Source organism: Choloepus didactylus, chromosome 4, assembly GCF_015220235.1.
Source record: "Choloepus didactylus isolate mChoDid1 chromosome 4, mChoDid1.pri, whole genome shotgun sequence".
NCBI lineage: Eukaryota > Metazoa > Chordata > Mammalia > Pilosa > Megalonychidae > Choloepus > Choloepus didactylus.
The window spans coordinates 171091638-171119336 of NC_051310.1; the positions used below are offsets into that span (position 1 = coordinate 171091638).

At 37.7% G+C, this 27699-nt stretch overlaps 2 protein-coding genes across 8 annotated transcripts in view; one reads left to right on the forward strand and one right to left on the reverse strand.

The window, feature by feature from the left end:
* Positions 1 to 5410, reverse strand: part of RALGAPA1 (Ral GTPase activating protein catalytic subunit alpha 1) — a 384096-nt gene extending 378686 nt beyond the window's left edge. For 6 of the 7 annotated variants that reach the window (XM_037834823.1, XM_037834822.1, XM_037834827.1 and 3 more), the window contains exon 1: positions 4846 to 4951. In XM_037834823.1, the coding sequence (XP_037690751.1) occupies positions 4846 to 4951 (106 nt within the window). Of the gene's footprint in view, positions 1 to 4845 lie in introns of all 7 variants that reach the window. The other variant, XM_037834821.1, reaches the window with a different exon arrangement.
* Positions 5411 to 13128: 7718 nt separating this feature from the next.
* LOC119530777 (thioredoxin domain-containing protein 17) lies at positions 13129 to 13638 on the forward strand. The gene has a single exon (XM_037831548.1). The coding sequence runs from the start codon at positions 13171 to 13173 to the stop codon at positions 13540 to 13542; it is 372 nt and encodes a 123-aa protein (XP_037687476.1). The 5' UTR covers positions 13129 to 13170; the 3' UTR covers positions 13543 to 13638.
* The last annotated feature ends 14061 nt before the right edge of the window (positions 13639 to 27699 follow it).

The following is a 27699-nucleotide window of genomic DNA, read 5'->3' on the forward strand; positions in this document are numbered from 1 at the left end:
AAGACAGTCTAAATAGATGACAATTAAATGCCAAGGATAATCCTGGATGGGATCTGAGGATGGAGGAGAGGAGGCTCAAAGGGACACAGATGGGACATAAGAAAAAAAAAAAAAGGAAATACAGAATGTAAGCTTTGTATCAATGTTGAATTTCTTGAACTTAGCTGCGCTTAATGGGACTGCATAAAACAATGTTCTTGTCCATGGGAAAGGTATAAGTGAATTATATGGTTTGTTCAAAGATATCTGTAGCTTGCTCTCATATGTTCAGAGGACAAAGGCAATAGATGATGGATGATAGGGAGGGAGGGAGGGAGGGAAAGAAAGAAATGGTGGTGTGACAGGATGTTAAAGGTGGTGGATTGGGGTATAGGGGGAGGAGGGTTGGGGTATGCTGGAGTTCTATGCATGGAGTCTGTACTGTTTTTGCAACTGTTCCTGTAAGTTTGAATTTATTTCAAAATAAAATTTATTAAATTAAAAAATATATATATATATACATACGCAAACATCAAGTTAACTTACTTTTAGGGGCAGCTTACAGTTCACAATGACTCCTGTACTTTCTAGCCAAATGTGTTCCAAGTTAACCTATACTATTTTTAAGTTGTTCATTCAATAAACATATAGTATTTGTTTCTGTCTTTATACGTTGCTATACGTACCTTCCAAATACCAGATTTTTATTATTCTGACCTTAGATATTTTAGTCTTTCTTTGTGAAAAGATGAATATATACAAATTGCAAAGAGACAGACACTTTTACTATTGATTCGAAATAATAAATTCCTTCTCTAAATATAAAAAAGAAAAAAGTAGGGACCAAGTTGCTTTGTATGAAGCCGATTTTCAGTCCCATTCATTTAAGAGAACTTATTATCAGCTTCTAAATCCATCAAGGTCTGTGAATATATGTGTATATTGCCCTTAAAATAAAAAGTATGTTGAAATTCATCAAAATAACTATCACAATCAAGCAGAGAAGAGAAAAATAATAATCTACAAAGTTAATAGTCAAAGAGATCAAAAATTGTCAAAATACTAGGTATGGTATGCCAACTTGCAGCAACGATTTGGCTAAAAGCATCTGTACAGACTCAGAGAGATATGGCAATTCTGTCTATTCTGGTCTATCTTTTCTCCAGTTTACCTACAATAGCTATTCTAACAGCAAAGACTTTTTGCCAATAAAAGAGAGGGAGAGGGTAACCACTAGAGATCTAACTTGACATGCACATTCAACAGTTTCCAGTACTTCAGGAATAGCCTAGCAACAATAGATTGGAAAAGTGAATGTGATTCACTTATGGGCACATTGTACAGCTTCTTCGCTGAGTCACTACTATAATAGAGTACAGGAAAAAAGCTCTGTTTAAACAGATCTGAGGCCTAGGTTTGAAGCCTATTTCTATTCATAAATAGATCTGTGATCTTGAAAAATCTATTTAGCATTGTTTTATCATCTCCTTTATTGGGTTGTTGTGAAGAGTACCTGGAACAAAGAAGATGCTTTATAAATATTAGTTTCCTATCTTGTTTACTACTAATGAGAACCAATATTCTAAATCCTCTACTCAAGTTTTCATTCATAGTTTCCAATTAGCTCTCCAATCAATTTTATACTCCATCTGGTTGCTGGCCCCACCCAGTAGGGTTTTTTAGTAAGTGATGTGAAGGATCCATAGTGATTCATGGATTTGGCTGAATAAATACAGAGAGGAAAGACAAATAGAAATGTTTTCTCATCAATATGAAAACAAGCTATCTTAAGTTACATGTGCAAATTAGCCTTTACTACAAGATCTCTAAATAATTATCTGTACTAATCTTATTTTTTAGGAGAACTTCAAAGCAAACTATGTGAAATAAATGATGTTATCTCCTTGGGTTTACCTTACTATCTTCAATTTACAAAATATTTTTCACACATATTGTTTCATTTATTCCCTCAAGAAAACCTTCACAGATAGCTTAACAGATACTATCTTATATTTGAAATAAGTAAACTAAGGTTCATAAAGGTTACATGACTTGCCTAAGGTCACAAAGTCAGTGGGGCAGAGCAGTGAGTTCTACACAGACCTTAGCGTATATATATGTCAAGACTTATTCAATTATATGCTTTAAATATGTTTAATTTATTGTATGCCAATTATACCTCAGCAAAGCCATCAGAATTAATAATCCAACAATAGTCAATATAAATCCCTCAGAATTGAGTTCTATAAATTTAACTAGAATGTTCTACAGTGGAAATACATGCCAGGAAAAAGATTTACACTGGATATTTAAATTATGATTATGTTCTCATAAAATTGGATGCACTGGATTCTCCTACAATTACCCTACAGTGAGTGGCAGTTCAATTTAAGGGTTAAAAATATTCAGATGAGAACAAAAATCAAAATCCTACGTAGCTGGCAATGCCTGATTACTTTGCAAACAAGTCTCCTCATTGTGCTACCTTATGCATAACCTGAACCTACTTCCAAGAAAGATTTAAAGTGACTCTTCCATCTGGGAAATGAGACCTAATTGACAGATCTCCACCTTTCAGCTTTTGTCACTATGCTCTCCCACTCATTTTCTTAGGAATTATATTAACAACATTTCAAACAAAATAACTGTAACCATTTATTCAATTTTATTAATATGTTTGATCCAAGTATAGCATTTAGAGGGCCATCATTTACTCTATGTTCCGACAAGGTTTCCCAATCTCGGCGCTGCTGACATTTTGGGCTAGGAAATTGTTGCAAGGGACTGCCTTGTACATTGTAAGATGTTTAGCAGCATCCCTGATCTCTACCCACTAAATGCCAGTAGCATCTCTCCCCAGCTATGACAACTGAAAATGTCTCCAGACATTGCCAAATGTCCCATGTGAGGCCATAAAGCTGTCCCTGGTTGAAAACTACTGTGCTAAAATTACTGAAATGTAGTTATTTCTCTGTATGTAGTTATTTCTCCACTCACAGGGCAGTGTTGAAAGCACAACAGTCTACATTTGAAGGTTTGTAAAGATATTTAAATGTATATACACATACCTCAGTATATACGCCATTAAAAAAAAAAAGTCCAAAAATTACTAAATGGCAAAAAGGCCTTTAAAAAAAAATATTGTTTTGTTTTCTAACAGAGGAAGGTAGGCCCTATAAAATATCTGACCTGTGTGACCTCTTAATTTAGACCATCTCTCCCAGAAGGGAAAAAATCGCTATGCTAAAGAAGTATATATAAACCATTCCTTAACCATCCTATAACTAAAGAACTATAGCAGTTAACTCAGGAAATCTGAATACCCTACTGGAATTCAAATTTATAGTTCTGCCATTACCCAACCTACAGTTTGCTACAAGTAGGTGTCAAGTCCCATGAAGTATTCAATTCCAAACTGCCATTAGAGATGTGATACTTCTCCTTCATTCGTACATTAACTTTTTGTCCCACTTTCTCAGCCAAATCTTTTCTCCAATCTTAATTCGCAGGTAAAATGAAAAATCAGATCACAATCTGAACTATACTTAGAAGATTTATATTTTCTTAAAAACTGAGTTTCTTGTTATATTGCCAAGCTGGATTTAATTGCTTTCTTAGTATTCCACAAGAATAAATACAACTAACTTAGGATAAATATTAGCTGTCATAAATGCAGAAAGAGTAAAAAAGCAAACAAAAAAATCTGCACTGGAGCCAGGAAACCTGGGTTCCAGTTCTAGCTCAGCCTCCTACTAGCTGGATGACCACTTAACTTCTCCAAACTTCAACTTTCTCCATTTTGTAAACGGAGAATAATAATATCTACCTTTAGAATTATTGTGAGGATTAATTATAATTTATGCAAAATCATTCTGTAAACAAAGCAGTATACAAATGTTGGATACTGGTTGTTTCGTGGTAGCATAAGTAAACAATATACTAGGGAAACACGCACCTCAAATAAAGGACTGACATACCACTAATAAAGGTCACTTTCCAAAACACTCACTAGGTTGACAGCTTGAGATAACTCTGAACTAGGCATTTGGGTTCTAAACTCAGTTCTGCCATTAACTCTATTAATCAACACAGGCAACCTCACTTTTTTCTTCACCTCAAATTTCTTCTGCAAGTACTGGACCAGATGTATCATTACAGGCCAGGCTACGAAACGCTTGGTTTAACATTATAACCAAAACTCATAGCACTGCCTGGTCTGCCAAGAAAACAGAAATAGAGGGCAGCAAAAGAAAAGAAAACCTTAATTTAATAAATATAGAATTCTATACTATTATCGAGAAGTAAAGGAAACTACAGTTTATAGCTTGTTTTTCTATAATTAATAATAGTTCCCCCTCTAAATGACCGTAATGAAGAACAAGGTGCCTTAACAGAAGGGCGGGGCTCTTTCCCACAAGCTTTTTGGGAACCACCCACCTCCGAAAGATGCCCTCATCAACCAAGAAACTTGAAATGAAAGACTAAGGTTTATATTATCTGAGAGAGGAATTTTTAAATTATTTCTTTTCACGATAGTCATCTAGCAAACTTGTCCTATAAACACCATTATGTCCTATAAACACACTAAGTCTACTGCAAAGCCTCAAAAACATGTAAGTTTTCAGAATAACTATTTTTTTTTGAAAACGAGTTTCGGACTATTAACTCAAAATGAGATAACTCTGTGTTAATGGCGATCAGTGTTTCCCAATCGCCTCGTTTTCCCTTCTCCAAATTATCCGCCCTCCCCGGTCTCTGCAGAGGCGACAGCCTGCACTCTACTACCGCACCGTGCCAGGTCCCGATGGAGGTCAGGAGAGGCCAAGCAACCCAGGCCTCTCGGCGTTGCCACGCCTCGCTCCTCACCGATAACGATGCGCAGGTGCTTCAGGCGGGTCAGCGCGTCCTTCTTGGTGTCCAGCACCTTCTGGGTGGACTTCTTCACGTCTCCGTGCGGCTTCTTGGAGAACATCTTGCCGATGCCGCCGCCACCGCCGGCTCCGGCCCCCTCCTGGCTCGATCCCGGCAGCAGAGAGTGGAAAGAGTGGGCGGGGAAGAGACTAGCGTAAGCGGCTCATTCAGTCCCCAGGCTTGCGGGCCCCGGCAGAGCCAACTCCTCCCAGACTGAGGCCAGGGCCGCCACCACCGCCTGCCTTGCCCAGCGTCTCGGAAACACCTTAGGCTCCAGTTCCAATATGGCGGATCCCCGATCCCGGCCCTGCACTGAGCAAGGGAGATCCGGGCGGGCCGCCTGCCGTCGTCGCCACCGCCCGCCTCCTGTAGCCGCTGCTCGCCGCCAAAGACCGGGGCCCCACACTGAAAGCCGCGGAGGTGGGGCTCTCGACAGCAGCAGCACAACTCCTCTCTCCCTGAGGCCCCCTTAAGGTTGAAGCGTTGGACTCTGCAGAAGCCAAACCCGAAACCTAGACTGTGGTGATGGTTTCACGACTCTGCCGTCGGTGGCGAACGGTCCCCGTGGCAACCCGCCTTCTGACGTCAAGGGTTTTTGACGTCATGCCAGCGTGAGATCACCCGTGACACTACCCACCCCTGGTTTCGTGTGTAAGCAGCCTAAACTAGAAGCTACAGAAAGTCTAGGAAGGTGGTAACCGTGTGCACTTTTGTAAGCGTAGTGACTCCAGCTAGCCGAACTCCCAGAGTAGTTTCGTATAGTTTTTTTTTGAGTCCTTGATCTCTACTGTTTAATATGTCATAGTAATTTAAGAAGGTAGTTCCAGAACATCAAAGTAGAACATGGCATATATTTTAGATAGCAATTGTGAAAGGTCTTGGTTGTAACACCCCTTTATTTCCTAATTTTTATTTTGTTTAATGATATACTTTTTTGGTTTTGCAAAGTGATGATTAACAATATATTGCAGTTTTGAAATTTGTAGGGTTATATAATATATCCTCTTGACTAAAATTATCTTGCACAAATAAATGAGAACGTTAATGGATAATTTTAATATATAGAGATCATATAAATCCAAGAAAATTTTTAAGGTCTAGATAGAAGTATTAGCAAAGAACTTGGGAAAATCACGGTGGTATATACCAATAACTAAAACGTGAAAAAATGTTCACACTCAGTAGTTTTAAAAAATCAAGTTAATTTTATTTTTAACAATAATTTTAAACAGCATTATTGAGGTGTAATTGATGTACAGTAAACTGCACATTTTAAAGTACACAATTTGATAAAGTTGACATATGCATACACCCTTGAAAAACTTCACCACAATCAAAATAGTGAACATGTCCATCATCCCAAAAGTTTCATCCTGACCTTTGTAATCCCTCCCTACCATTGCACCACCCCTGGTCCTAAGGCAACCACGATCTCCTTTCTGTCACTCTTGAGTTTGCATTTCCTAGAGGTTTATATAAATGGAAACATGCAATATATTCTTTTTTCTTTGACTTCTTATACTGAACTTAGTTTATTTTTAAACTATAATTTAATAAAGTGCTTTAGTCAAGTTAGTAAAGTTTTTTCACTTTTTTTACATTAAAAAATACTTTAAACTTACAGGACAGTTGCAAAATTAATACAAACACTATACAGAGAACTCCAACATACACCGACACCCCCAGACACCAAGATCCACCAATTTTAGCATTTTGCCACCTTTGCCATATTATTCTATCCATCATCTATCCATCTATCTATCAACTATTTTCTGAGCACATCACAGTCCTTGAACACATAATACTTCCATGTGCATTTCCTAAGAACAAGTATATTCACTTGAATAATCACCTTATGTGCACTTACCAAATCAAGAAATTTAATATTGACATAAAGATTTCAGTCTATATTCTCATTTTTTCATGTCCCAATAATGTCTGGTTTTTTTTTTCAGACTTTTCTCCTCCATTCTTAGATTCCATCCAGTATCATGTATTGCATTTAATTATTATATCTTTAATATCTTTTCCTTTCTTTTTTTAAAAATTGTGGAAATGTACATACAACATAAATCTTCTGATCCTAAGCCCTCTCAAGTATATCATTCAGTGGGATTAACCACATTCACAATGTTTCAGTATCCTCACCACCACCCATTACTAGAACTTTCCCTCTACCCCTATACTCATTTTGCATTAACTCCCCGTTGATGCTGCCACCCACCCCTGGTAACCTGTACTCTACTTTCTGTCTCTATGAGTTTGTATATTTTTCAAAATTTTCTTTGTGTTTACCAATGGGCTTAAAATTTAACATCTTAAATCTATTGCAATCTTGTTTGCTTTTGTACCAATGTAATTTCAATAGGATACATACACTATGTTCCTATACACCCTGTCCTCCCATCTTTATGTAGGTCTTGTGACAAATTACATATTTATACAAGTCTAAAACCATTGATTTATCATTACACTTTATACATTTGCCTTTTAGATTCTTTAGGAAGTAAAAACTGTAGTTACAAATTAAAAATGCAATAGTACAGACCTTTTATCTTTACCCATCTTTACTAGAGATCTTTATTTCTTCACATGACCTCAGTCAGTTGTCTAGTGTCCTTTCTTTTTAACCCACAGAACTCCCTGTTTTAGTTTGATAAGGCTGACAAGAAGAAAGATGCCAGAAATGGGTTGAATTTTACAATGGGGATTTATTAACTTACAAGTTGACACTTCTGAGGGCACGAAAATGTCCAAAACAAGGCATCGACAAGATGGTACCTTCCCCAAGACTGGCTACTGGCAGTTCTCAGTTCCTCTATCACATGTCCAGGAAAATGGCAATGTCTGCTGGGGTCTCCCTTCTCTCCTGGCTTTCCTTGCTTCCTCCCTCTGATGTCTGTGACCTGTGTGTCTGTGGTTTCTCTCTGCTTCTGTGTGTCCTTCTCTCTCAGCTTCTCTGACTTTTTTCTGTGCATTTTCTCTGTCTTTTATCCTCTTATAAAGGACTCCTGAAAGAGGATTAAGACCCACCCTGCATGGGGTGGGTCACATTTCAACTTAAGTTCCTACTCACAGTAGGTTCACACCAACAGGAATGGATCAGCTTTAAGAACATGATCTTTTCTTGAGTACATACAGCTTCAAACCATCACACTCCCCTTAGCATTTCTTGTACTGCCAGTTGAGTGGTGACAAAGTCCCTCAGCTTTTGTTTTCTGGGAATGTATTAATTCCCCCTCATCTTTGAAAGACAGTCTGGCCAAATATAGAAATCTTGGTTGGCAATTTTTTTTTTTTTTTTTTTTTTTTTTTTTTTTTTGCATTTCAGCACTTTAAATGTCTTCCCACTGCCTTCTTGCCTCCATGATTTCCAGTGAGAAATTGGCACTTCATCTTATTGAGGCTCCCTTGTATGTGACACATTGCTTTTCTCTTTAGGCTTTCAGAATTTCTCTCTTTATCTTTAGCATTTGACAGTTTGATTATAATATGTCATGTTGTGGCTCTTTTTGGGTTTACCCTGTTTGGAGTTTGTTGAGTGTCTTGGATGTGTATATTCATGTCTTTTGTTAAACTTGGAAAGTTTTCAGCCATTATTTCTTTGAATATTCTCTCTGCTCTTTTTTCTCTTTCTTTTCCTTCCAAGACTCCTACAAGGGGTATATTGGTACTCTTGATGGTGTCCCACAGGTTCCTCAGACTCTGTTTACTTTTCTTCATTCTTTCCTCTTTCTGTTCCTTAGACTGGATGGTCTTACCTTCAAGTTCACTGATTCTTCTACCAGTTCCAATCTGCTGTTGAACAACTCTAGGGAATTTTTAATTTCTGTTACTGTGGTCTTCAGCTCTGTTTGGTTCCTTTTCATAATTTCCATCTCTCTATTGATATTCTCTTTGTATTATCTATCATTTTCCTATTTTCTTTAGTTCCATGCTCTTCCAGTTTGCTAATGCTGCCTGAATGCAAAACACCAGAAGTGGGTTGACTTTTATAAAAGGGGGTTTATTTGGTTACAGTTACAGTCTTAAGGCCATAAAGTGTCCAAGGTAAGTCATCAACAATCAGGTACCTTCACTGGAGGATGGCGAAACCCTCTGTTAGCTGGGAAGGTATGTGGCTGGTGCCTGCTTGCTCCCAGGTTGTGTTTCAAAATGGTGTTCTCCAAACTCTGCATCAGCTTCCAACAGCCATCTTCAAAATGTCTCTGTAAGCTGCAGCTACTCTCTCAGCTCCTGTGCATTCTTCAAAGCGTCCTCTTGTCTGAAGCAAGCTTGCTCCCTCTGTCTGAGCTTTTATAGGGTTCCAGTGAATTAATCAAGGCCTATGCTGAATGGGCAGGGCCACACCTCCATGGAAATTATCTAATTAGAGTTATCACCTACAGTTGGGTGGTTCACATTTCCATGGAAATGCTCAAAGAATTATGATCTAATCAACAACGTCTGCCCACACAAGATTGCATCAAAAATAATGGCATTTTGGGGGACATACTACATTCAAACTGGCACACATGCCCATATTTTCCTTTAGCACTTTGAGCATATTTTAAAGTCTTTGTCTGGAATGTCCTAGATCTAATTCACCTCATTGATGGTTTCTAATGCTTTAAACTTCTCCTTTGCCTGGGTCATTGCTTCCTGTTTCTTTGTATGTTTTGTAACCTTTTGTTGAAACTTGGATGTTTTGATATTTTGATGTGCTGTGAGTAGAATTTAGACTCTGAGGCATCTGTTCCTTAAGCTTCTATCCAGCTAGTGTTATGACAGAGATTTTCTTGAATGGCAGAAGCTAACAAAAATAAAGGAAGTAAGGGAGGAAGAGAGGGAGGGAGGAAGGTAGGAAGGGGAAAAAGAAAACACCTTTCAACTCTTAACAGATTGACCTGTGCAAGTACTCTCCATCAGAGCTTATTTATACACTGACTTTAGAAAATAGCTCCAGGCCAAAGGGTAAGGGCCTACTTGGTCCTTTTTGTGCATGCATCTTGTCATGAGCCTGTACATTTGGCCCCCAAAATTACCCCATTTACATGATTCTGAATGTCCCCTCTTTCCTGGGAAACAGTTTCCTCATAGTCCTGGCACTGAACTTTATGTCCTACAGCCAGTAATCCCTTATCCCAGGTAGCCACTTGACTGCTCTCCTACTGCATTCTTTTTTTTTTTTAATCTTTCAAAGTATGATTTAACAAGTAGTTACATAGGAAATTTTCAAAGTTGTTATGGAGTTACAGTACCATAGTTTCAGTTACTTCCTTATTGTGAAGTATAACATAGATACAAAAAGGCAATAGCTTTCAAATTGCAATTTAACAGGTAGCTATAGAACAAATTTCAAAAGATGCTATGAGTTACAGTTCCACCATTTCATTTCTTTCCTCCTAGCTATTCTAATACCCTGGCAACTAAGAAAAAGAGAATTATATAGAGATTCAGTATTCATAATCCCGTTGTTAAATCCCATCTTGTCTGTTGCTATCCTGATCTTCAGGGATATTCAGGCAGTGACTACCCTAACTTGTTCGTGTTGAAAAGGGGTGTTGACTTTATGAGAAAAGGGGACACATCTGGTTGATGTTCTTGAAAAGGTTATTGCCTCTGGGTTTGGGGACTTAGCTGGCATAAGAGTTCTCTGAAGAATTTAAGTTTCTGAAGTATAAACTTAGTGAGTGAAACTTTATTACAGAATCTCAGATAGGGATCCAGGTATTCTTTAAGGTTTTTGGGACTATTGGTGGCTTGGGCTTATCATACTGTAGTCATTTGGCATATCTAGGTTAAGCTTACATAGGAGAACCTCAAGGATAGCCTCTTGACTCTATATGAATTCTCTTAGCCAGAGTAATAACTTTATTTTGTTGCCTTTCTTTTCCCCCTTTTGATCAAAAAGACATTCTCAATCCCTCGATGCCAAGGTCAGCCTCATTCCTGGAATCCATGTCCCATGTCTCCAGGAAGACTCATTCATCTGGGGCGTCCTGTCCCACATTGGGGGTAGGGTGATGAATTTATTTGCAGAGTTAGGCTTAGAGACAGAATGTCTACATTTGAGCAATAAAAGAGGTTATCTGGAGGTGAACTACTTTATAAGTCAAGCCCTCGATCTTGAGGCTTGCTTTGGTGAAACTTATGGTTGTAAAGTGGAGGCTGAGCACATCTATTATTATGCCCAGGAGTCACCTCTCCCACTGCATTCTGTAGGAGAGCTCTGTGAGCTGCCTTCTACATGCAGGGTAAGTTCTGGGATGGCAAGTCCCTCAGGCCACTACCAGATTAGACCAGATATACATGCTTCCAGTATGTGCATGAGGGTTACTCTGCTCCCTCTGGAAGTGGAACCTGGAATCCACACTGGGAGCAAGCTTGGCTACATGCCAAACCAGTGAGGTGTGGTGGAGGGCCCAGCCAGGCCACCACAGGATCCTACCACTTTTAAGCAGCCTTTTTCTTGAGTTGATGGTTGCTCTGTTACTGAAATCCTTTAACTGTTTTCTGGAGCTTTGAGAAATATGCATCTGCCAGCTCCTGCTGGTTGTTCAAAGCTTCTGTGGGGAATGGGGCTCTGAATTTCTCACTCTGCCGTCTTGATTGAGATGGGACCCTCTTCTTCATCACTTCCTAATTTAATGCTTAACACTGTGCACAGAAAAATAAATAAGATGCCAAGAGAAGAGACACATAGGGCAAGGTCTAGGAGGGTCTCAAACTCAAGCTTTCACATCCTCTCCACAAGGAGTCAGGTGTGTGCCACCCTCTCAGCTCAACTATGTCATTATCAATCATGGAAGCTCCTAAAGTTTGTTTTTAAATTAACTTTCTTACTGCTGGTGAGTGTGACAACAGGCATTCCCATAGCTGGCTGGGAAGAAGTGCATTAATCAGTACAAGCTGTCTGCAAAATAATTTGGCTTTATAAATCAAAATACTGAAAATGTTTATATACTTTGATTCAGCAGTTTCACCTTTAGAACTATATCCTAAAAAAATAATAAATCAGAAATGGGGCAAATATTTATGTGAAACTAACAATGCATGGTTTATAATATTGAAAGATTGGCTACCATATAAATTTCCGTCAGTAAGGAGATGAAAAAAATCCAATAGTTGTAATGTTATACAGCCATGAAAAATGATGAGTATGAAGACATTTTAATGATGTGCTCAAAACAATATTAGGAAAATACTTAAGACAATATAGAGTGAAAAAATCAGATGCAAAATTGCAAATATGTATATTATCAAAACTGTAAAAGAAACCATATATGTGAAATATGGATAGAAAATAGATGGGAAAATACTCCAAAATTGTGATTATATCTGTAAAGTGATGATTTTTATTCTCTTATCTATATTTTGCTTATGTCCATATTTTCTACAAAACATATATTGCTTTTTCAATTTAAAAAAGTAAAAAATTTTTAAAGACTAGTAAGAAAATCTAACATACCAATTTTAAACTCACCAAACGAATGTGTGTGTAGGAATAGAAGCTTCTTGAAAGCAAGGATTGTTTTTTATTTACCATTATGTCCTACTACAGCACAGAATAAGTATTTGTTGATTCAAAAATCATTAGATTTACATATAAAATGGTTCTTTTGATAGTAGAAGACTCATCTGATCCTATGATTCTAAGTATCATTTATTTGGTGATTTTGGATTCGTGTGTCCTTGACTATAGCCCAAGGTTGTGTTTTTTTTCTGAAATACTAATTGGATCTCACCACTCAGGGGTACCACAAGCTACTAAAATTCAACATGCACAAAACTAAATTTGTCATCTTCATCCTCTTCCATCCCAAACCTGATCCTCTTCCTTCATTAAACATCTTAGTTAATGGTACCTCTGTGAGCTCAGGTTATCAGTCCAGAAACAAAAATCATCTTAAGGTTTTCTTCCATCTCCCCTCATGTCCAATCAGTTGCCAAGTCCTGATGACTCTACTTCCTAAATATCTCTTGATTTGTCCCTCTCCTCTCCATTGTTACATTCTTTGGGCTGTGTCTCACCATCTGTAGCCCGGTGTGCAAAAATGCATTATTTCCTCCCCATCCTCACATCTTAGTAGGATTTGAATGTTTCACTCCTTTTGGGGAAGTGAGGGTTGTAATTTTTTTTTTTATTACAGAAGTTGCAGGCCTTGACTATGGGATAAGTGTGCAGGTGCTAGAGCCACACACTCCATTCCTTTAAAAGTAAGTTCTAAGAGTTTAAAAAAAAATACCTGGGCAGCCGATCCCAAGGACTCCCCTCGCAATCCACAACAAGGTCCCGAGATGGCTCCGTACGAGGAAGTGCGCGTGTCCGGCTTCGAAGAGTTCAACCGGGCCGTGGAGCAACATAATGGCAAGACCATTTTCGCCTACTTTACAGGTTCTAAGGACGCTGGAGGGAAAAGCTGGTGCCCGGACTGTGTGCAGGCTGAACCAGTTGTACGAGAGGGGCTGAAGCATGTTAGTGAAGGATGTGTGTTCATCTACTGCCAAGTCGGAGAAAGACCTTATTGGAAAGATCCAAATAATGACTTCAGAAAGAACCTGAAAGTAACTGCAGTGCCTACACTACTAAAATATGGGACACCTCAAAAACTGGTAGAATCTGAGTGTCTTCAGGCCAGCCTCGTGGAGATGCTGTTCTCTGAAGATTAAGATTTGATGATGGCAATTGTACCTTGATTTCCTGACCCTGCTATAGTATAAACAAAACTGCATAACTGCTTTGAATTTGTGTTAGCAATAAATAATTATGGTGTCTAAAAACAAAAACTAACATGTCTAAACAAGAGTGCTATTAAAATGCTCATGAACCCTGAAAAAAAAAAAAAAAAAAAAAAAAAAAAATACCTGTTGTCTTACCTTTTATGAGTATTTGACTAACTGTGCTAATGAAGAGAACTGTCATGGGTAGATCAAAACATCATTTTTTCTTTCTTTTTTTCTTTTGTTTTGGTATGGTTTATGAATGTGTCTTAACCAGGAAACACATAAAACTTTCAATCAAAGAATAAAACCCACAGTGACTTCAGAGAGTTAGAAACATGTCCCTATAATATATCTTGCTCCCTCTCCATAGTGATTATGAATAATATACCTGGCTCCCACTCCATAGAGATTACGGTGAGCATCTCTAGGTCTGTTACCAATCTCTGGAAAACCAAAAACTTGTCTCCTGCTCTTTATAAACTTATTGAAGTGGAGATGAAAAAACAAACAAACAGGTAATTAGCTACATTTGTTGTAATGGACATGTGTTGGTTTGCCTGTGATGTCAGATAAACCAATCAGAATATTCTAGTACTCTGGGCAAAACAGTCTTTAGGGATGAGCTCCAATAAAACTTACTCCAAAACTATTGGGAAAAAGTAGCTCTTTCTCTGACAGACTTGGTGCTGACAGGATGAGGGCCTGGAACTTCTAGGAGCCAAGAACTTGCTAGGAATAAAGCCAATATGATGGTGAACATGGCGGGTAGAGTTAGAAAAGAAGAGAGTGAGACTCAAGAGTATCATCATTTTTTCTATTTCACAGGACAATAAATTCCCTATTTTGCTTAAGCCAGTTTGAGTTGAGTTTCAGTCACTTGTAATAGAAAAAGCCCTGACTTAAAACATTTAAAAGATATTCTGATAGGTTGAATGAGGGATCAGACATTTTGAAAGAAAAATACTGCTTGAAACAACATTGCAGCCCCCTTCTGAAGTCCTCCACCAGGCCTTCCTTTTTTCACCACACTCCATGTTACAATCATTCTGTGCCTCATTCCTGTATATTAGACTATCATCTCCGTGGAGAGACAGGTGTTTCATTTTTTCCCCCAATATTCCATAATCCAAGGATTGTTTTTTCTCTCTTTCTTTCCCTTTCCTCACAACCCCCAACCATATCTTGCATGTGGGGAGCACTCAGTACACATTTATTGAAAGAATGAGTGAACAACAGGCACTCAGGAAATGCTTATTGAATTTATGGAAATATTATAGAGTTGCCATTCATGCTGTCAATTCAATAATAGTATCCTGTTTGGGGGAACACCAGGGAAGAGGAGAGGATGGTAATGGGAGGGCAAGATAAAGGAGGACCAATGCTTAATAAGGGTAGACCAGAGTGTAAACATAGTAAACCTTTTACTTTCTTTCCAGGTTTTGATTCATACAGAAATGTACTCTTTTAAGTTTTCCTTAGGTTTTGAGGTGGGATACTTTTTATCTTTTATGTCAATCTATTTCAGCTGCAACTGTGAGATAAAACTGCTATAAGGGTCTTAAAAAATCAGAATGCTATATATGGTTGAGACAAGAAAAAAATGATGAAAGAACAGGAGAGAAGGACAAGAAATAGAGAAGCAAACTTTATTAAACACTCCCATGATTTACTATGAAAACATGTGTAAGTTATTGTCACTAGAGACTTTAACAGAAAGATAAATTAGAAAGTTTCACAGATTGGGTAATTCTGTCCTAAATCTATTACTAAGAATATTTTCATACACTATGTATGTATTTTCTTTCATATTTTCTTAATATTTGCTATATCATGCCCCAGTTTTTGTGCATGAATTTGACAACAAAAATACTTTTACGCAGTGCTATATAGGTTCTCTACAAAAGTAAACTTGGTTTCCTTTTCCTTTCTCCACCCCACATGAACATTTTTATGCTGTCAATTTGACCTCTGCAAGAAAAACTCAAGATATCCTGTTATATGGATGATATCACCCAATAAATATGCAATAACTGAAAAAAAAATCAGTGAAATTCTGAATACTAGAAATTGAAATTATTTTTGGAAACTTTCCTCTATGAAATAATTTGATTAAGAGTGAGTCTTCTTGCTGGGAAGATGGTGGATTAGGAGAGACAGAGCAAAATTCTCCTCCATGAAAAACACGAGACAAAGGACCGAAAGTGCTCCAGAACAGCAGTTCCAGGGTCCACCAGCTGGGCAGGGACTTCTACACCCATAGTGACAGTGTACTTGGAGAAACCGAGAGACTGTGTTTAAGATGGGTGAGTGTTTGGCCTGGAATGCTGCCAAGGAATGGGTGGTTAGAGCCGGTGGACAGGCATGGAGGGGAGCAGATTTTCATGCCCCATGCACCCTCCTCAGCACTTGGCTTGGGTGATAACCCTTACAGACCCATGGCCAAGAGCCCTCGTGCTAGGAACTGGCAGTTGGAGCAGGCAGACAAGCAGCCTTCCATGCTCGTGCAGCCGTCTTTGCAGTTGGCTGGGGAGATAACCCCTCACTGCCCCGTGGCTGAGAGCTTGCTTGAGGGAATTTGGGATTCAGTGGGCTCTTTTGTTGCTGAGATGTGGACTTTCTCTTTCTAAACCCAACTCGGCAAATAAACTCATTAACCCCACAAGGGACATGACTCCCAGGGGAATGAATCTCCCTGGTGAGGTGGATATGACTCCCAGGAATGAGCCTGGCCCTGGTTGCAAGGGATTGAAAATGCCTACTTGACCAAAAGGGAGAAAAAAAGAAAAGCAACAAGCTGAGGTCACAGTAGCTGAGCGAATCCCAACTAGAGTCAAGAGGCTATCTTGGAGGTTCCTCTTATGCAAGCTTCAGCTGGACATCCCAAATGGCCACAGTATGCCAGTCCGTTACCAAAGTAGTTCCCAAATACCTAGGTCCCTACCTGAGATTCTATAAAAGGCTCCCTCGCTAAGTTTTACCTCAGAAACTTAAATCCACCAGAGTGTTCCTATCCCAGACAAGTCTGAAGTCCCTGCCCAGCTGGTGGACCCTGGAACTGCTGTTCTGGGGCACTTTCTGTCCTTTGTCTCGTGTTTTTCATGGAGGAGAATTTTGCTCTGTCTCTCCTAATCCACCGTCTTCCCAGCAAGAAGACTCACTCTTAATCAAATTATTTCATAGAGGAAAGTTTCCAAGAATAATTTCAATTTCTAGTGTTCAGAATTTCACTGATTTTTTTTCAGTTATTGCAGATTTATTGGGTGATATCATCCATGTAACAGGATATCTTGAGTTTTTCTTTGCAGAGGTCAAATTGACAGCATAAAAATACTCGTGTGGGGTGGAGAAAGGGAAAGGGGATTTGTTTTTTAAAACCTCTTTAAGATCAACAATCAGATACAGCCCCCTTCCCCATGCTGTTGACACATATTGACCCCCTTTCAATATGAAGAAGTTAGGGTGCTCACTGCCTAGACACCCCTGAAGATGGTGAAGGAGATTCAGTGATAGCAAGGGGTAGCAACAAACAAGATAAGATTTAACAAAAGTCTATGAATATAAATATATTTATATATATTTAGATGCTGGGGTGTTGGAATAGCAGGAAGGAGGTAAATGACATGGTGGAACTGTAACCTATAATTTCCTTTGAAATTTGCTCTATAGATAGTCATTGAATTGCACTTTGAAAGTCTTCACCTGTCTGTATATACCTTATATTGCATAATGGGGAAAGAACCGAGATTGTGGAACTGTAACCCACATAAGTTTTGAATTACCTATATAACTGTTTCTTGAGCAGTATATCAAAAGTTAACACCTTTTTGTATGTATGATATATTTTACAATAATGTAACTAGCTGAAGTTGTGAAACTGTGATCCTTGACATTCTTTGAAATTTGCTGTCTAACTAGTTGTTGAACTGTACTTTGGAAGTTATCACTATTATGTATATATGTTAAAGTTCATAATAAAAAATAAAAATAAAAAAGCAGTTGTTCTAGTTTGCTAATGCTGCCGGAATGCAAAACACCACAGATGGATCGGCTTTTATAAAAGGGGGTTTATTTGGTTACACAGTTACAGTCTTAAGGCCATAAATTGTCCAAAGTAGCACACCAGCAATTGGGTACCTTCACTGGAGGATGGCCAATGGTGTCCAGAAAACCTTTGTTAGCTGGGAAGGCACGTGGCTGGCGCCTGCTCCAAAGTTCTGATTTCAAAATGGCTTTCTCCCAGGATGTTGCTCTCTAGGCTGCAGTTCCTCAAAAATGTCACTCTTATTTGCGCTTGGGATATGTGTCCTCTCCCAGCTTCTCCAGAGCAAGAGTCTGCTTCCAACGGCTGTCATCAAACTGCAGTTCCTCTCTCAGCTTCTGGGCATTCTTCAGTGTCCTTCTTGGCTGTAGCAGCTTGCTCCTTCTGTCTGATCTTATATAGTGCTCCAGTAATTTAATTCAGACCCACCCTGAATGGGTGGGCCAACACCTCCATGGAAATTATCCAATCAGAGTCATCACCCACAGCTGAGTGGGGCACATCTCCACAGAAATGCTCAAAGAATTACAATCTAATCAACACTGATAACATCTGCCCACACAAGATTACATCAAAGATAATTGCATTTGGAGGAACATAATACATTCAAACTTGCACAACAATCAGATACAGCTCCCTTCCCCATTCTGTCAACATCCCCTTTCAATATGAACAAGTTAGTGTGCTCACTGGCTAGACTCCCCTGGAGATGGAGAAGGAGATTAAGTGAGAGGAAGGGGTAGCAACAAAAAAGATAAGATTTAACAAAGGTCTTTGAATACTGAAACTTTATATATATATATATATATATATATATATATATATGCTGAGGTGTTGGAATAGCTGGAGGGAGGTAAAAGATATGGTGGAACTGTACCCTATAGCATACTTTGAAATTTGCTTTAGAGCTATTCATTGAATTGTGCTTTGAAAGTCTTCACCTTTCTGCATATACCTGTTCCAGTCTGCTAATGCTGCCATTATGCAAAATACCAGAAATGGATTGGCTTTTATAAAGGGGGTTTATTTGGTTACAAAGTTACAGTCTGAAGGCCATGAAAATGTCCAAATTAAGGCATCAACGTGGGTATACCTTCACCAAAGGAAGGCCAATGGCATCCGGAAAACCTCTGTTAGCTGGGAAGGCACATGGTTGGTGCCTGCTGATCCCAGGTTGTGTTCCAGCTCCTCTCTCAGCTCCTGTGCATTCTTCAAAATGATGCTCTTGTGACATTGTGTCCTCTTTTAGCTTCCTCAGAGCAAACTCTGGGCTAGCATCTCCAAAGCGTCAGCAAAAATCTGCTTTCAACAGCCATTCCAAATGTCATTCTCAGCTGCTCTGGGGTCCTTCTGTTTGTGAGCTCTTTTATAGGACTCCTGTGATTAAATCAAGACCCACTCTGAATGGGCAGGGTCCATATCTCCATGGAAATTATCCAATCAAGCATTTCACTCACAGTTGATTGAGTCACATCTCCATGAAAACACTGAATCAAAGGATTCCAACCTAATCAACACTAATAGGTCTGCCCCCACAAGACTGCATTAAAGAACACAGCATTTTGGGGGACATAATACATCCAAGCCAGCACAATAGTTTATATTGCATATATTACCTATATAACTGCTTGTCAAGCTGCACATCAAAAGTTAACACCTTTTAACTGTATGATATATATAAAAAAAGAGTTTACAGCAAGGTTTCACATATCACTTAGCCCTCATGCACTATGATCTAGACAGTTCTCAGTGTCATTTTATAAATGAGGAACTAAATTTCAGAGATCAGGAGATTTGTCCAAGATCCTTAGAAAGAGAGGGAATACTGGAAACTGAGTCTTCTAAATCTCAGTCTAATATTTATTAAATTACACTATAGATGTCTTTTTTTTCTTTGTAGTATATAGTTTGCAATAGGTATATATTTATTTTTCCTATATGCCTCTCTATTATTAGCTTCTAGTTATAGGGTCATACATTTGTTCTAGTTCGTGAGAGAGATTTCTAATATTTGTACAGTTAATCACAGACATTGTCCACCACAAGATTTAGTTTTATACATTCCCATCTTTTAACCTCCAATTTTCCGTCTGGTGACATACATGACTCTGAGCTTACCCTTTCCACCATCTTCACACACCATTCAGCACTGTTAGTTATTCTCACAATGTGCTACCATCACCTCTGTCCATTTCCAAAGGTTTTAGTTCACCCTAGTTGAACACTCTGCTCATAATAAGCAACTGCTCCCCATTCTTTAGCCTAGTTCTATATCCTGGTAACTTATGTTTCATGTCTGTGAGTTTACATATTATAATTAATTCATATCGGTGAGACCCTGCAATACTTGCCTTTGTCTGTCTTACCTCACTCAATATAGTGCCCTCAAAGTTTCTTCATCAACCCATTTTTTTAAGGTTTTGTTCACACACCATACATTCTGTCCTAAGTAAACAATCGTTGGTTCCCTGTATAGTCACGTTTTTATGTTTTCAGCACCAACGCTACTATCTATATAGGGACATCTCCATTTCTTTCACAAAGAAGGAAGAAGAGTCAAAGAAGGCAGAGAGACAAAAGAAAAGGAAAAAGGAAAGAGAGAGAGAAAAACAAAAACAAAAACAAAAACAAAAACATGACAGCTAGGAAGCAACAAAAGGAAAGATAGCATTAACCTAAAGTACACTAGAGTCAGACAACATCACCAATGCCAGGAGTCCCATGCCCTACCCCTATTCCCTCCCCATATGCATTTAGCTTTGGCGTATTGCCTTTGTTATATTAAAGGAAGCATAATACAATGTTTCTGTTAACTATAGTCTCTAGTTTGCATTGATTGTATTTTCCCCCCAATCCCACCCTATTCTCAACACCTGGCAATGTTGACATTCATTTGTTCTCCCTCATGTAAAAACATATTTGTACCTTTTAATAAAATCATTAAGCACCCTAGGTTTCCCCGAAAAAAAAAAGGTTAACACCTTTTTGTATGTATGATACATTTTACAATAATGGAAATAACTGAAGTTGTGGAACTGTGATCCATGACATTCTTTGAAATTTGCTAACTACTTGTTGAATCATACTTTGAAAGTTATCACTGTTATGTATACATGTTAAAGTTCATTTTAAAAAAGTGAGTCTTCTTGTTTTCAGAACAATTTTCCCTTCTTTGCTGTCACCTATAGTAATAGCCCTGTCCAAAACACAATTAAATATTTGGTTAGCCTAGAAAAATAACAAACTTCCACAAAGAAGAAAGATGTAAGACATTTGCCAAAATCATCTTACAGTTCAATACTTTACTTAATTGTAGCTTATTTTAACAACAATTCTGTAATTTATTTTTCAAAGTTTACAAAAATTTATTTAGTTCCCACTTGTATAGTTTCTATGTTTGTATAACAAAAGTTACAGAGGTTGTTTTGAGGAAGTTATCAAATACAGTGGGGAATTAAATGAATTATTCAAGAGATTTGAGTTCTAGTTCCTCTTAGCATCAGCTTTCTCATTAGTAAAGTCAAAATAAGGTCTGCCCCACAGGATTTTGTGAAATTCATGAGAATTCACAAAAGTGGTTTCAAGGATGATCTGTAAAATTAGGTAGATCTAAATTAGACATTCAGTTCCAGGACTTACCTGCTCTGAAACTCCTAGCACATAGTTTAATTCAACTGAGCCTCAGTTTCCTAATATATAAACCACATATTGGTAATCATGATAATTAGATGAGAAAAGATATTAAAAGCCACTTCTATAATGGCTGAAACACCTCATAATATTCCCTACCTTTCTTTCATAGCCTTTTAAGAGAGCAAGTGGTGTAACTGTTAAGTTTTGCTCTCTCTCTAGACTATAAACTCCTTGAGGACAGAGGCTATATAGGTTTTGTCTAAAGCTTTGTCTCAGTCATCTTACCAAATGTCCATTGAAAAATGCCCTCAAAGAATATTTGTTGAGTGTTACCCCCCCCTTCTCTTGCACAGGCACTCAGTAAATATTTGATAAATGAATGAAGTAATTTTGGAAAATAAAAATGTAACATATCATTCATAATAATCACACAGCTGGCATATCTGAGGAAAGAAACAGAAACACTATTGCAAAGCAACCTAGCATAATGTAATCTAGATGTGACATGCCGTGCTGACTGTATGATTTTTCTCTTTCTATTGACTTAAATATTAAAATTCTTTGAAAGTATAAGCTCTCTGTCTACCAAAAACACATTATAAAAAAAATCAACTTTGAAAATGTTACTTGTGAGTACAAGAATTCAGACTTATGCTTTAAATCATGAATCTCCTGAGAAAAACAGGTCACAATCTCCAAAATGTATGCTTCACTTATTTTGTAAAGTTGTATTTATTCAATTTAAGAGACTTATTAATAGAATATTTTTAAATGTTTTAAATTTACAAAAAAATATGGACAGATAGTACAGAGATTTCCTGTATCTCCGTCTTCCCCCCACCAAGTTTCCCTTATTGCTAATATCATATATTAGTATGGTATATTTGTTACAATTAATGAACCAATAATGATCCATCATTGTTAACTAAACTCCATAGTTTATTCAGGTCATCTCAGTTTTACTTAACATCCTTCTTCTGTTCGAGGATACCACATTATATTTAATTGCCATGTCTCCTTGGACTCATTTAGGCTGTGGCAGTTTCTCAGACTTTCCTTGGTTTTGAGGACTTTGATAGTTTTAAGGAATATTGGTCAGGTATACTGTAAGATGCCCCCATACTGGAATTTAATGAGTGTTTTCCTCATGATTAGACTAGGTCTGAGGGTTTGGAGGAGAAATATCACAGAGATAAAGTGCCATTTTTGTCATATCATATTGAAATACATGCTATCAACATGACATGTCACTGTTGATGTTGACCAAACTGAATTTATGTTTGTCACATTTCTCTACTCTAAAGTTACTGGGTTTTTTTTTTCCTTTTTTCCCTACTATACTATTTGGAGGGAAGTCATTATGTGCAGCCATTATTTTTAATCGATTGCATTTTATTACAAAAGCTTCTACATTTACTTCTACTATTTTAGTTACAGCTGTTTCAGTTACATTGCTTGTGAATGAGAAGGCTGAAATTCCAGCTGTGTTACAGTGATAGAAGTAGGAGCAGAATGCTTCTTACCAAGTGAGACCTATCTGAAACACAAATGGCAAGGAACTGAAGTTAGCGGTTAGAAAGTTCAAACCAAAAAAACAAGTACAATATAAGCAAACAGCTCTCAAAGATTTGGTTTCAGCATCAAATTATTGAGGACCCCCAAAGACTTTTGTAAGAAAACTACAAAAGTCTGACAAAAATAAAAGATTTAAATAAATGGAGAAATATTTTGCATTTATGAAATGTGAGACTCAATATTGTTAAGATGTCAGTTATTCCCAACTTGATCTGTAGATTCAACACAACACCAATCAATATTCCAGCAAGCTACTTTTTAGATATAGACACATTGATTCTAAAATTTATGTGGAAAGGCAAAAGGACCTAGAATAGCCAACACAACACTGATGAAGAAGAGCAAAGTTGGAAGACTAATACAACCTGATTTCAGGATTTCTATACAGTTATAGTAATCAAGACAGTGTGGTATTAGCGAAAGAATAGACACATCAATCAATGAAATAAAGAAACAAGAAGTAGACCCACAGAAATATAGTCAACTGATCTTTAACAAAGAAGCAAAGGCATTTCAATGGACATAGGATAGTCTTTTAAACAAATGATGCTGGAATAATTGGACATCAATTTGCAAGAAAATGAACCTAGATAAAGACCTTATACCCTTCACAAAAATTAACTCAAAATGGAACATACCTAAAGGTAAAAGGCAAAACTTATAAAACTTCTAGAAAAAAACATAGGAGAAAATGTGGGTGACCTTGGGTTTGGCGATGAGTTTTTAGATACAACACCAAAAGCAAGATCTGTGAAAGAAAAAATTTATCTGTTGGATTTCATTAAAATTTAAAACTTCTTCTCTATGAAAGACATTGGTATAAAAATCAAAAGACAAATCATTGATTGGGAAAATCTATTTTCAAAACACATATCTCATAAAGGATTTAAATACACAATATACAAGGAACCCTTAAAACTTAACAGAAAGAAAACAAACTACCCAATTTTTAAAATACGCAAAAGATCTGAACATACAAACCTCCCTAAAGGAGACACACAGATGGCAAAGAAGCATATGAAAAGATGATCAACATTATGTGTCATTATGGAATTGCAAATAATTAAAACAGCAAGAGGTCCTACCTCAAACCTATTAGAATGGCTAAAATCCAAAAAACTGACAATACCAATTGCATCAGGGATGCAGAGCAATGGGAACTCTTAGTAATTGCTGGTGAGAATGCAAAATGGTACTGCTACTTTGGAAGAACGTTAGAAAGCTTGTTACGAAGCTAAACATAGTCTTACTGTACATGCCGCAATTGCACTCCTAGGTATTTATGTGGACTTATGTGGACTTCATTCCATAAACACAAATGTATATAGGATTGTACAGCTAAGTGATGATAATGGGAGATATACAAGGATTATCGTGGACGTAACATATGCTATGTGAACTTAGGAACCCCTTACTTTATAAGTCACGCGCTTGCTCTTGAGGCTTGCTCATGTGAAACTTATGACTGTAAAAGGGAGGCTAAGCCCACCTCTGAATATGCCTAGGAGTCATCTCCAGAGAACCTCTTTTTAAAAAAATGTTTATAGCAGTCTTATTCATAACACCAAAATATGGAAGCAACCAAGATGTCCTTGAAAAAATGAATGAATAAATAGACTGTGGTACGTCCTATAATTGAATATTATTCTGTGATAGAAAGATAAAAATATTATTCTGTGATAAATATTATTCTGTGGTAAAAGCTATTGAGCCACAGAAAGGCATGAATGAATCTTAAATGCATATTGAGTCATGAAACAAGGCAGTCTGAAAAAGCTGCATACTGTGACTCCAATTATATGACATTTTCAAAAGGCAAAACTATAGCAATGGCAAAAAGATCAGTGATTACTAGGGGTTGGGGTGGGAGGAAGAGGGTTGAATAGGTGAAGCACAGGGGATTTTTTTTTTACATTTTTATTGTGCAATATAACATACATACAGAAAGGTGATAACTTTCAAAGTGCAATTTAACAAGTAGCTATAGAGCAAATTTCAAAGAATATTATGGGTTACAATTCACCATTTTTCTTATTTCCTTCTAGCTATTCTAAAACCCTAGCATCTAAAAAACATATATAGATACATATAGAAAGATAGATAGATAGATGATAGATAGATTCAGTATTTGTAATCCTTTGTTAAATCCTATCTTGTCTGTTGCTACCGCTTCCTCTTGTTTAATCACTTTCTGGATCTTCAGGAATGTCTAGTGATGTCTAAGGATGTCAGTGACCACTCTAACTTGTTCATATTGAAAAGGGGTGTCAACATTATGGAGAAGGGGGATGCATCTGGTTGATGTTCTTGGAGAGGCTGTTGCCTCTGGTTTGGAAATGTAAACATAGGGAGTGGAAATTTTATAGAGTCTCAGATAGGGGCCTAGGTATTTTGAGACTATTGTTGATTAGGGCTTGGCATACTGTGTCCATTTGGGATATCTAGCTGGAGATTGCATAAGAGTAACCTCCAGGATAGCCTCTTGACACTATTTGAAATCTCTTAGCCACTGTAAACTTATTTTGTTACCATTCTTTCCTCCCTTTTGGTCTTCTTTCCTCCCTTTTGGTCAAGAAGGCATTTTCAATCCCTCAACCAGGGCCAGGCTCATTCATGGAAGTCATGTCCCATGTCGCCAAGGAGAATCGCTCTCCTGGGAGTGATGTCCCACGTAGGGGAGAGGGTAATTTGCAGAATTCGGCTTAGAGAGAGAAAGGCCATATCTGAGCAACAAAAGAGGTTTCCTGGAGGTGCCTCTTAAGCATAATTATAAGTAGGCTTAGTCCCCTTTTACAGCCATAAGTTTTACATGAGCAAGCCTCAAGATCAAGGACTTGACTTATTAAGTAGGGGGTTCCTAATTTCACTTAGCATATATTCTGTCCAAGATAAACAATCAATGTCTCACACTATCTTCACTTAGTTGTACAATAATCATCACTCTCAATTTTAAACAAGTATCATAACACAAAACAATCCAAAGCTCTTGTCAGCCCCTAATTATTCATCCTTAGTGTTAGTATAATACTGGTAAGGTATTCCTATTAAATACAGTCTATAATATGCAATGGGTAGTTTTTCCCATATACCATTCTATTGTTAATTCTTTGTACCAGTGTCATACCTTAGAAATACATCATGCAGATACTTATTTATATTTGTAGTGCTAATCTGTGGGATACATGCCTTTAAACAGCTACTTTTGATTATGTTTGCCTTCAATGCAGCACTGATACTTATAATCTCATTAACAATCACATTAATGAACAATCATCACCTCTGTCCATTCCCATATCTTTAAATTCACCCTCATTAACATGTCTGTACAAATTATGTTGTCATTCCCCCTTCACTAGATTCTATCTCTAGGTCCCCATAATCTACATTATAAGACACTGATTTTATGTTGTTCAGGGAGGTCATAATAGTGGGAACATAAAATATCTCTCCTTTTGTGTCTGACTTATTTCACTCATCATTATGTCTTCAAGTTTCATTGATGTTGTCATATGTTTCAGGCTTTATTCCTTCTTACTGCTGCATAGTATTCCATCGTGTGTATATACCACATTTAGTTTATCCACTCATCTGTTGTTTCCATCTCTTGGCAATTGTGAAAAATGCCAGTAAGAACATCAGTGTGCAGGTCTAGGAAGCTACCTCCTAACACTAGGTCTTTAAGATGTTTCCCTATATTATCTTCTAGGAGTTTTATGGTACTGTCTCGTATATTGAGGCCCTTGATCCACTTTGAGCTAATTTTTGTATAGCATGTGAGGTAGGGGTTCTCTTTTATTCTTTTAATATGGATTTCCAGTTCTCCCAGCCCCATTTGTTGAAGAGACAGTCTGTCCCAGTTTGGTGGCTTTGGGGCCTTATCAAAATTCAGTCGAGTATAGATCTGGGGGACTATTTCCAAACTCTGGATTCTATTCCATTGATCAAGATGTCTATCTTTGTGCCAGTACCATGCTGTTTTGACTACTGTGGCTTTATAGTAGGATATAAATTCAGGAAATGTAAGTCCTCTCACTTCATTCTTCATTTTTAGAATGTTTATGGCAATCCAAGGTGAGGCCCCTTTCCCCTCCAAATAAATTTGATAACTAACTTTTCCAAGTCTGCAAAGTAAGTTGTTGGAATTTTGATTGGAATCTCAATCAATCTGTAGATCAGTGTTCCAGTTTGCTAATGCTGCCATTATGCAAAATACCAGAAATGAATTGGCTTTTATAAAGGGGGTTTATCTGGTTACACAGTTACAGTCTTAAGGACATAAAGTGTCCAAGGTAAGGCATCAATAATAGGGTACGTTCACTGGAGAAAGGCCATTGGCATCTGGAAAACCTCTGTTAGCTGGGAAGGCATGTGGCTGGTGTCTGCTTGCTCCCAGGTTGCATTTCAAAATGACATTCTCCAAAATGTCTCTGTGTCAGCTTCTTAGGTCAAACTCTGGGCTAGTACCTCTGAAGCATCAGCAAAACTCTGCTTTTAGCCGCCATCTTCAAAATGTCTCTGTAAGTTGCAGCAAGTGTTTTGGCCTGTGTGGCTCTTTTTAAAGTATTCCAGCAACCAATCAAGATCCACGCTGAATAGGTGAAGCCACACTTCCATGGAAATAATCCAATCAAATGTGTCACCTACAGATGGGTGGGTCACATCTCCATGGAAACACTCAAAGGATTCCAACCTAATCAACACTAATACATCTGTCCCCACAAGATTGCATTAAAGAACATGGCTTTTTCTGGGGGACATAATATATCCAAACTGGCACTATCAGTTTGGGTAGAATTGACTTCTTAATGATGTTTAGCCTTCTTATCCATGAACACAGAATATTTTCCCAATATTAA

Coding starts and splice junctions, on each gene's coding strand:
- LOC119530777 (XM_037831548.1), top strand. CDS start 13,171: ATGGCTCCGTACGAGGAAGTGCGCGTGTCCGGCTTCGAAGAGTTCAAC.